The 11,376-nt window shown below is 36.1% G+C and overlaps 1 protein-coding gene across 1 annotated transcript; it reads left to right on the forward strand.

The window, feature by feature from the left end:
* Positions 1-270: 270 nt before the first annotated feature.
* On the forward strand, positions 271-10,881 carry LOC130739612 (phosphoenolpyruvate carboxylase 4-like). Its single transcript, XM_057591959.1, has 20 exons — positions 271-673; positions 1,260-1,423; positions 1,618-1,732; positions 1,984-2,061; positions 2,213-2,281; positions 2,455-2,533; positions 2,776-2,852; positions 2,936-3,031; positions 3,740-3,878; positions 4,686-4,808; positions 5,271-5,338; positions 5,423-5,683; positions 6,371-6,496; positions 6,573-6,674; positions 6,745-6,891; positions 7,836-7,934; positions 8,292-8,380; positions 8,900-9,026; positions 9,111-9,317; positions 9,952-10,881. The coding sequence occupies exons 1-20, from the start codon at positions 518-520 to the stop codon at positions 10,774-10,776; spliced, it is 3,147 nt and encodes a 1,048-aa protein (XP_057447942.1). The 5' UTR covers positions 271-517; the 3' UTR covers positions 10,777-10,881.
* Positions 10,882-11,376: the final 495 nt, after the last annotated feature.

The following is an 11,376-nucleotide window of genomic DNA, read 5'->3' on the forward strand; positions in this document are numbered from 1 at the left end:
AAGTGATGTCATTTTTACCAAAGAAGTCATAAAAAACCACATACTTTTACTACTAAAGTGAGATAATTTAACAATGTGGATATCATTTTTTTACCAAAATAATCATAAAATACCACACAATTTTACTACTCAAATTTTTTTCTAATGATTATTTTCAAAATTAAGTGAGGGGATGTGCCCTCGTGATGCTCTAATTTTTTCATGTATCTAAAATTTGATTGGGTTACATTGCATATGCATTTTCTCCAAGTTTATTAGGAGCATATTCGAATTTGGATGATGATGCATGAAATAGAAATATAATTGACCAAGTAATCAGAGTGTGTTACATTCCACACCGTGGAGCAGGGAACAGTCACAGTTTCACAACCGTTCCCTCCGCTCCCGCGGTGGTTGCCACTTGTCAGCACCCATTTCGCCACCTTATAAAACACCATTACCATGCTACCTTCTCTCTTCTTCCACCTGCAACCATTCTCTCTCTTTCTTCTACATTCATTGCTACGTTGTAACAACAATGACGGACAACACTGACGACATTGCAGAGGATATCTCGTTCCAGAGCTTCGACGATGACTGCAAATTGCTTGGCAATCTTCTCAACGACGTTCTGCAGCGTGAGGTTGGCACCCACTTCGTTGAACAGCTCGAAAAGATTCGAGTCCTTGCACAGGTTTTGCCTTCATTCAGTCATTTTCTCAAATGGGTTATGCTCACTTTGCATGTTCTTAGAATATTCACCCTTGTTATGGGGTTTAGCTGTTTTTGTTTGTTTGTTATGATTTTCATTTTATCACTGTTTTCTGGGAACCATGCTTGATTGCTGAGAAAAATGGTTAGTGAACGCTGAAGGATGAAACATGACATGCATTTAATGTTTTAATATGCTGCATGCAAGTTTGGTTGCATTGGATGTGATAATCAAAGACTCAGATGATGACTGAAGCAACCCTTTATGGCAGTTTTTGATTGGGAGTGTACTTAACTCAAGTTATGAAAAAGCTTCAATGTTCTTTGTTAAGATATGGGGATTGATAATTGCTTTGTGTTACATTTGGCTACCAATTTGTAAGGTGTCCTCAAATGATAGCTCAAGTGGTAAGAGCTAGGGGACATGTAGCTTGGGTGGGGGAGGTCTAGGGATCAATCTCCGGCGGGTGTAAATTATATTTCCGATGTACCAGAAAAAAAAATTTGTAAGGTGAAAATCTAGGATGTGAAAGTTCATTAATACTTTTTCTTTTTCTTTCCCCTTTCAGAGTGCATGTAATGTGAGACAGGCAGGGATTGATGATATGGCAGAGCTGTTAGAGAAGCAGTTGGCTTCAGAGTTATCCAAGATGACATTGGATGAAGCTCTGATGATTGCTCGCGCCTTCAGCCATTATCTTACTTTGATGGGTATAGCTGAAACCCACCATAGGTAGTTTGGCTTTTCAACTTTTTAACTTTTGGTCTTTTATTCTGTTGTTTGAATATTTGTCTTGTCTCTTTCACTGATTGCTATGAAAATCAGAACATGAAGACTGGTGGTGACTTTGAGAGAGTTTTCTGTAGTTCCATTTCTTGCCTTGGACCTTGGCAAGTTATTCTTTCTCACAAACTCTGTTTATGCAGGGTTCGTAAAGGAGGAAATGTGTCAATTTTCGCAAAATCTTGTGACGATACCTTTAACCTGCTGGTGCAAGGTGGAGTTTCCCCAGATGATCTTTATAACACAGTTTGCAAGCAGGTCTGTTTTTTTCTTCACTTCTGTGCAGTTCTGAGTAAAGATGGAAATAGGCTAGACCCTTCATTATCATTCTAACCATTTCTGGATTCTTCGAATAAAAAAGTGGAATGGAGATTATAATATGTAATTATTTACCTTCTAACCATTATCATTAATGATGCAGTTGTTTCTTATTTCTGGTGATTATTCCCTTATATGATTTCCTAGTCTGTTTTGTTATTCAAAATCCAAGTCTATTTTCGTTCCCACAGGAGGTTGAAATTGTTCTTACAGCTCATCCCACACAAATTAATCGGCGTACCTTGCAATTCAAACACATTAAAATTGCTGTGAGTTCATTTTTTTTTTTTTTTTTTTTTTTTCATTTCAAGTGAAACTTATTTGGCTTTAGTAAAATTACTATAGGCTTGAGCCTTGAACTTTAAGTCTCAAATATCATATAGCTGTTTTGTCTCTAACTACTTCCCCCCATTCATGCAGCATCTTTTGGATTATAATGATCGACCTGATCTCACCCATGAAGATCGAGAAATGGTGATTGAAGATCTGGTACTCTTCAGCGAACGACCACTGTTTTACCACAAACAATTTTTTTTTTCACTGTAGTGCTTTGTGGGGGGGGGGGGGTGTGTGGGGGGGATATTCTGTAACTGTAAAATGGGTTTTGCAATTTCTTTTTCTAGTACACTTTCTTTTATTCTCATAAACATTCGATTTGGTAGGTGAGAGAGATAACTTCAATATGGCAGACAGATGAGCTTAGGCGCCAGAAACCTACACCAGTTGATGAAGCTAGAGCTGGTAAGCTGCTTGAGTATTATTTGTTAGATATAAAACCATTCATATTCCTTACCTGAAAGATTAAGCTTTTTAGTTAGTATTCCTTAACAATGTTAAGTCCCTTCTGACCAAGTGGTCATGAGTTTGGTCATTCTCAACACCTAATAGCTTAACTCTTGAAATTATATATGTCAGATGTTGTATGATTTGATTCACTGAAAAAAAGTGGAAGAACACCTCAGTTTATTTCTCAATTCTCCCAGGGTTGAATATTGTGGAGCAGTCACTCTGGAAAGCTGTTCCTCGTTATTTACGTCGGGTCAGCAATGCTTTAAAGAAGGTTTGTTCACCTTTAATTTTTGTCAATGAATTTGTAGATTCTTCCCCTTTAAGATTTTCAATGCAATCGATCCTTCCTTGCAGCACACGGGAAAACCACTTCCATTGACTTCCACTCCCATAAAGTTTGGATCTTGGATGGGAGGTGATCGAGATGGAAACCCAAATGTGACAGCAAAGGTAGGCTTTTTAAAATTCCATTCATGCTACCTGTACTTCATGGTTTTATTTTTATTTATTTTTCCCAATAACTAAAGGAGTCTTTCTGAACAGGTGAGAAGTTTTCTGATAGTGGAAGCATAGTTGAATTTTGTTATAACATTATATTGTTGACAATCTGAACATTTGCTGTGTGTCTGTCATTTGGGGAAGCACAAGTTTATTGATGATTGAACTGGGAAAACTGTATACAAAAATAAATGAGTGATCAATATGTTAAATATTTCTTTGAATAATATTCTTGGAGCTTTGCCAATTACATATTTTTTGATAACTTTTACATAGAGGCGGCTTTGTTAGAAAGTTGATAGCCAATATAAAGTTTTGTAAGAAAATTTGGTTTTTGATTTGGCCCAGTGGCATCAGTTGATCCATTTTGTCCATTCCACAAAGTGCGGGATAATTGATAAATCTAGATTGTTGTTGTTGTTATTATTGTTGTTGCTGCTGCTGCTGTTATAGTTTTCAAAAGGTGGTGGCAGGATGTGCATCGGTGTTTCAATTGTTGAAGTCTGTTGCTTGTAATTTAAACATTATCACTAAAATGCCTGAATGTATCCGGGTTATCTAGGAGTGGAGTTTTGTAGTTATAGAATATTTACTTTAGTGATTTTGATTTGTTCCTGAAAATCTTGAACTTCTGTAATTGGTTTCCCTTTTGTTCTTCAGGTCACAAAAGATGTTTCACTTTTATCAAGATGGATGGCAATTGATCTCTATGTTCGGGAAGTGGATAGCCTGAGATTTGAACTATCCATGAACCGGTGTTCTGATGAGTTGTCCAGACTGGCACATGAAATTCTAGAAGGTTATTCAGTTTAATATTGTATTAGTTGATATCTTCCAAATGCTAGTGAACGATGTAGTCTTCTTTGTTTGTAACTTTGTATCATGTGACCACTGAATACCATTTGTCCAGAAGTATCATAGGCTCATTGCATACAACCAAATTGAAATGATTATAGAAGAATAAAGTTGAATATTTTCAGTTTAGTTTGTTAGATTATCATATGAACTTTATAGTCTTTTTTAAAACCTTACCATTATGGATTATGTCATTGTTTAAATGAGCGATGGTAGTCTATGTGTATTTACTCTTGTGGCTCTGTAATGTGTTTGATCCCTGTCTGGTCTATTTTATGCATTTTTCCTATGGTGGTTGGAGGCATTTGGAATACCTTTAAAGTTATCCTGGATTGGTGACAGATCCACTTTCTGGCCATGCTAATAACTCACCAAATTTTTTGGTCATACTTTTTTCTTGTTTTCAATGACATAAACCTGTTGACTTTTATGTCTAATTCACTCTCTCAAATTTTGTCCAATTTAAGGATATGAGATTGACTGTAGCTGCTAATGTGATGTAAAAACTTAAGAGCTAACTACATAGTTTCTGTGGAATATTTCTAAAGGTTTCATATAATTTCAAATGGGAGTTTTCTTCCAGTATCACTACCTTTGTCAATATATTAGACTTGTATTTATATGATCAGTGGCAGATATTTCTATGTGCACAATGTAGTGTTCTTTATATTATGGTTTGCCACTGTCCTCAAGACATGCTTGATACTCTTTTAATGCATGTAATAGTTGATCACCACTTCTTTCTTTTCAGAAGCTAATAATGAGAACCAATGCGAGCATTGGAATCAATCTGCGAGTAGAAGTCAATTGAAAAATCAAAATCCTTCACTTCCAACTAAACTTCCATCTAGAGCTCATTTACCCTCTTTTGCTGGTATACATTAGTTTGCTCAAAATTTCTGTCTAGCCATTTGTTTGCTTTTCATGTTTTAGTGGGAATTTCCTCTCTAAGAACTGCATAAAAATATTCACATGTCTTTATGTGTCTCGTAACTATACTATTCTTTAGGGAACTCCCCTTACTGATTGCATGATATTGAAATGGAATTCCACCAATTTCTAAGATAACTTGTTCTTCTTCATGCATGAGGATAAGGTGCATTTTAATTCATTTGTTGACACATGACAATAAATTCCTGGCTCCTCCTCTCCTGCACCATGGTTTTTGGGGGGACACACACACACGCGCATGGTTTTTGGGGTGATCTCACCTTTTATCATTCTGCCAATTGCTTATTTGAGCGCGCACACACACACACACACACATTCTTGCCCTAATCAAATATATCTCATTATCTATTTCAAAAATCTGGTTTAAACATATTCTTTCATGTAGAAAATGGTCAGTCTGAGCATCCCAGACTCGACATTCCGGGATCTGATCACAATAAACTCAATCACAAGGTATATGAATTCAGTAATTATAGGATTTCTTAATTTTCCATTGAATCCTAGATTATATAAATGTCTACATATTTTCACTGATAGGATGGTAAGTTTTCACGTTCAACTAAGAGCGATGGTGGAAGTTGCAAAATTCATTCATCGCTAGCAAGTCCAGCTAATTCCAATGCTTCTTCACCACCTTCAATTTCACGCTCTCCTTCTCAACAACTTCTTGCTCAGAGGAAATTGTATGCGGAATCCCAGATAGGAAGATCAAGTTTTCAGAAGCTTTTGGAGCCAAAGCTCCCTCAGCGTCCGGGAATTGCTCCTTACAGAGTTGTCCTTGGGAATGTAAAAGATAAGGTATTACTTCTGATTTACTTGAATTATACTTCAAAGATGACTGACTGTATGTACATCATAGATATTCAATTTCTGCTGTTGTACTTTATACAATGCATGTTATATATGTTGCTTCTTTCCTCGAGGTTATTAGCTTTATACCCTGACCTATGCTAGAGCCTAGATGTGTTCCTGTGCTGGTTCTATAAAGGCTTTAAATGAATCCTTCAGACAGTAGTTTGAAAAGAAAATAACTGATGTTGCATAGTCTTAGAATTTGGGAGGCCTAACTCAACCCCAAAAGCTAGCTCAAGAGGCCAGGATTGTCTTCCCATATATAAGGGTTATCTTGGTCATATGAGGAGCCACACTTAATATGGTGAAAGCACATTGTGTTTTGTTCAAAGGTTGTCAAATGATCTTGAGATAAATCTATTGCTTAGTTCGAGGCCTTTCACTTGGCGGATGCTTATATAGACAGCATCATTTGTGCTAGTGTGTGTATAATGTAAAACATATATTTCCCCATTTGATTAGAATAATTGTCCATAAAGGGTTTGGTTCTGTATGTGTCATTAAGACTAATTCATATCTGCATATGTTACTGAACTTGCTAATTTTATATATTGTCATGTTAGTTGGTAATTTTAAATTGTCAATCTATGGTGAGATAGTAAATGCTTACATCTTCTGTTCCATGTGTTTTAGCTTCTGAGAACTCGTAGATTATTGGAGATTCGTCTAGAGGAAGGTCCATGCGAACACAATCCTTCTGATTACTTTGAAACTAAAGATCAGCTTTTGGAACCTCTGCTCCTCTGTTATGAATCTCTGGTACTCTTTAACCTTCTCCTACCCATCTTTCCTCCAAGGTTGTCCAAATTTATTATTTAGCTCTCCATTTCTTCAGCAATCATGTGGATCCGGGGTGCTAGCTGATGGTCGACTTGCTGATCTGATTAGAAGAGTTGCTATCTTTGGCATGGTGTTAATGAAGCTTGACTTGCGTCAGGTCTGATTTAAGGTTTTTGCTCATTTTTGTTTGGATAACAAGTTGTGTCCTGAAACTAGCAGTGTGACAGGAATCTACCAGACATGCTGAAACACTGGATGCAATTACAAGGTATTTGGATATCGGAACATACAGTGAATGGGATGAAGAAAAGAAACTGGACTTCTTAACTAAAGAACTGAAAGGGAAGAGGCCACTGGTTCCATATGGTATAGAGGTGAGATGGATAATATATACTAAGGCACCAGCTTTACGAGCTTTGTATCTAGGGACCAAAAACTTATTTAAGCCTATTTTTATTTTAGATACGGAAAGAAGTTGATATTTTTAAAATTCATATCTATTTTATTTTCATTTATTTATATGAATGATTGAATTTTGAATGTGTTGTTTTGTATAACTGAAATCTACAATTTAGACTCGTTCTATATCTTGCTTTTTGTTCTTTTTTATGCTTTAAGTGGAGTAGCAAAATTGTTTTGATGCTAAACTCCATATCTCTGAAGTTAATTTGTTGTGCAGCAAATCATGGATACTACTACCACTGCACTATGAGGAGCTTCCTAGTTGAATTTCGTCATTAAACGAACCATGATATGCTGCATGCTCATTCCAATGTTCTTTCCTAGTTTATGCTTTAAATAAATGTAATATTTTTTTGGATTTTCTGGCTATCCCCACAATCTAATTTTGGTATCCTAGTTAGACTCAAAATATAAGATTATTTGTCGAATTTTAGCCTAGATACAAATTTTTTTCTTTTCTATTATTTTTTGGCCTGATTTTATGCACCAATTCCAAACTCTTGAGGGAATACTTGTTGAAATTCTTCGTGTTTTATTACTTCCTTTCAGAATTGAAAAACAAAAAGAAAATGAAGAAAATAATGATATAGTAAGAGTGTAATGAGATCTGAAACAGTTCTTGTTCTCATTATATGTATTGTGGGTTAACGAAATTCCTGATTGAAGCATATGCCTTCTGAAACTTTGTTTGTAACCTCAGCGATGGATTGATCCTGATCCATCGTTCAAGTTCTAATTCGATATTACATCCTTTCATTATCAAACCCGTTTGACCAGGGTATTTATTTCTTAATGGGAATTAAATTCATCTCCCTGAATTTCTGTTTTTGATTCTATCTGGATTTATTCCTTTCAGGTTTCTCCAGATGTTAAAGAAGTCTTGGACACATTCCAAATTGCTGCTGAGCTTGGAAGTGATTCACTTGGAGCCTATGTTATCTCCATGGCCTCAGATGTATGATTAACTGCCATTACTTTTACAAATTATACATTGACTTTGTCATTGCAACTCCAATTTAGGTTCTGAACTCAACTGACCTTTTGACATTGAATCATTTCTTTGAGGTGTTTGGCAATCATTTATTGACTTTTTTTTCTTCTTCTTCTTGTTTGATTTTACAGGAAAAGAGTCATTTTTGTTTTATTCTTTGGAGCCGATGTTGATAAAATTTAGTTATTTAATATATTATTTCCATTTTAACCCTACAGTGGCACAACCTGCAAAAGAAAGCATCTAGGGACTAGGATATTCGAAATGAGCTGTTACTTGTTAGCCTTAATATTGACAGTTTCTACATTGCTTGATTCTCAGGCAAGTGATGTCCTTGCAGTAGAGCTTTTACAGAAGGATGCACGGCTTGCTGTTAGTGGGGAGTTAGGAAGAGCATGTCCTGGTGGAACGTAAGTACGGAACTGAAATGTTTGTATCCATTGAGTAGAACTAATCTAATGATCTTTATTACACTTACCTGATCATCACGATGCTTGAGATGTAAAATCATTCTTGCAATTTGTATCTTCATGTATATATTATTCTCCAAGTTAAAAATTGGAATAAATGTGTGAATCATGTATATTACATGTTAGCTATACTCATACACTCATGATTCATGCATGTAAATTTTATATTACAATGCTTGTCAAGTCCAAGAAACTTAAGTCAATTTTCTTGTTAGTGTTTGGAAAATGAGTAGCAGGACTTGCCTGATCTTATAATTTAGAATCAGAAGAACACTCTAGTTTTCATTATTTGTATTGGGTCAAAAGTTAAGGTGGTAGGAGAAGAGAAATTTTATGATTTGACTATGACAAGTTTGTGGTAAATTTCTGGATAATTGGTCTCAAGACTCCCCAGCACTAAAAAATTATCCGTTCAGTTAGAATGTTTGAAATTTAAAGACATGCATGTTTCCAACACAGGCTACGGGTGGTTCCTCTATTTGAAACTGTCAAGGACCTAAGAGCTGCTGGTTCAGTTATTAGAAAGCTGTTATCAATTGATTGGTATCGCCAACACATCATTAAAAACCACAATGGGACTCAAGAGGTACTTTTTAACTAGAGATTCTTTTCATTTATAATATAGCTATTATGGGGAACTTGTGCTAATATTATGAATTCCAATATGCAGGTTATGGTTGGGTATTCTGATTCTGGTAAAGATGCTGGGCGCTTTACTGCTGCTTGGGAACTTTACAAAGCTCAAGAGGATGTTGTGGCTGCTTGCAATGAGTACGGTATTAAGATTACCCTGTTCCACGGCCGTGGAGGGAGTATTGGTCGCGGTGGTGGCCCAACGTATCTAGCTATTCAGTCCCAACCACCTGGCTCTGTCATGGTGGGTTATGAATCTGAACCATAGTTATTAGTTTGATATCTAAATGCAATAGTCTGAATTTATGTTTCACTTTCATTTTAGAAAAACCCAGCTGTTTCAAACTGATGGTATTAATCTATACTTTTGTTAATTTTTCTGGAACATAGTTCGAATCCAGAACTACACTTATAAGGGGCCGGGGTGTTAGTTAATTCAAGAATCATCTTCCTCATGATCATAATAGGGAGGCAATGTACATATAAATTATTGAGCTGCTGCTAGTGGGTTATCATAGAAACTTGTCATGCATTTTATGTTTCTTTTGTTCATATTGTTGATTTTCTGATTTTTATGTCTCGTAAACCATGAAATTGTCCAAGATTAAGTATCAGCTAGCATTCAGTAAGCCAAACAACTCTTGAGACAAGAAGATAATTTGAAATTTATTATTTACTTGACAGCCAAGCTATATGTTTAACTATGCGAACTACATTTTGGATCATCTTTCCATTTAGTCTCCTGGAAAATCCGTCTTGCTTTTGATTTGCTGTCATCTGCATAGACATTGGAAGCACAATTTTGTTCCATCTTTAACTGCATGTTATACATAACAATGCTCTAATAAATGATACTCCTCTGGTGTGTTTACACGTAGGGAACTCTTCGGTCAACTGAGCAGGGGGAGATGATACAGGCCAAGTTTGGGTTGCCACAGACTGCTGTAAGACAGCTTGAAATATACACAACAGCTGTGCTACTTGCAACCCTTCGTCCACCGCTCCCGCCCCGGGAAGAAAAATGGCGCAATGTCATGGAAGATATTTCACAAGTCAGTTGCCAGTGTTACCGCAGTGTAGTCTATGAAAATCCAGAATTCTTGTCCTACTTCCATGAAGCTACTCCTCAAGCAGAGCTTGGCTTCCTCAACATTGGTAGCCGCCCCACAAGAAGAAAGAGCTCATCAGGAATTGGACACCTTCGTGCCATACCATGGATATTTGCATGGACCCAAACCAGATTTGTTCTTCCATCCTGGCTTGGAATTGGAGCAGGTTTGAAAAGTGCCTGTGAGAAAGGACAAACAGAAGAGCTCAGAGCCATGTACAAAGAATGGCCTTTCTTTCAAAGCACAATAGACCTGATTGAGATGGTTCTGGGAAAAGCAGATAGTCCCATTGCTAAGCACTATGATGATGTTCTCGTGTCAGAGGAGAGAAAGGAACTCGGTCGTCAACTACGGAGCGAGCTTGAAACAACTGGGAAGTTTGTACTTGTTGTTTGTGGGCAGGAGAAACTTCTGCAGAATAATAGGACCTTAAGGAGGTTGATTGAGAATAGACTTCCTTTCCTCAATCCCATGAACATTTTGCAGGTGGAGATACTTAAGAGGTTAAGATGTGATGATGACAACCATAAAGCCAGAGATGCTTTGCTCATCACAATTAATGGTATTGCAGCTGGAATGAAGAACACAGGTTAACTTTTTTAATCATTGTAAAAGTTAAAATGTTCACCTACAGATTTCCCATGTTATTTTATGACCCTTTCTATAAGTAGGCATGCTAATGAAAGATTTGCCAGAACCAGATATATTTTGTTTATAGTGTAGATAAAGATGAACATGATATATCATATATGATGCAAAATTGTTTTTTCTGGTGTTTAATTTGCCTTACATTTGAAGTCTATTCGTAGTTTCTTCATCTTATATTGGTGACGAATGTGAATTTTTGTGGACAATCAAATATAAACAACAGTCCTATATATTACGAAGTAAAAATCAAGAACAAGAAATGCAGATGAGGTAAAACTAACAATGTTATTTGGCGAAAATCATGGAATGGTAGTGAGTTTAGCTTCTACTTCTAGTGTTTCGTATCGTAACTTTTAGCATGCATTTTCTCTCAAATGTAAATTGCACAAGGCCATTTATCAATGAGTAATACTCATTTACATATGAATGCTTATTTACAAAAGAGCTTCTGATAGGAATAAACTGTACTTTGTAATTAAGATACTATTCAAGTGGCTCTGATGAACTTAAATTTAGATATAGTATTGAAATTGCATGGATATATTC

This window comes from Lotus japonicus, chromosome 2, assembly GCF_012489685.1.
Source record: "Lotus japonicus ecotype B-129 chromosome 2, LjGifu_v1.2".
NCBI classification, from domain to species: domain Eukaryota; kingdom Viridiplantae; phylum Streptophyta; class Magnoliopsida; order Fabales; family Fabaceae; genus Lotus; species Lotus japonicus.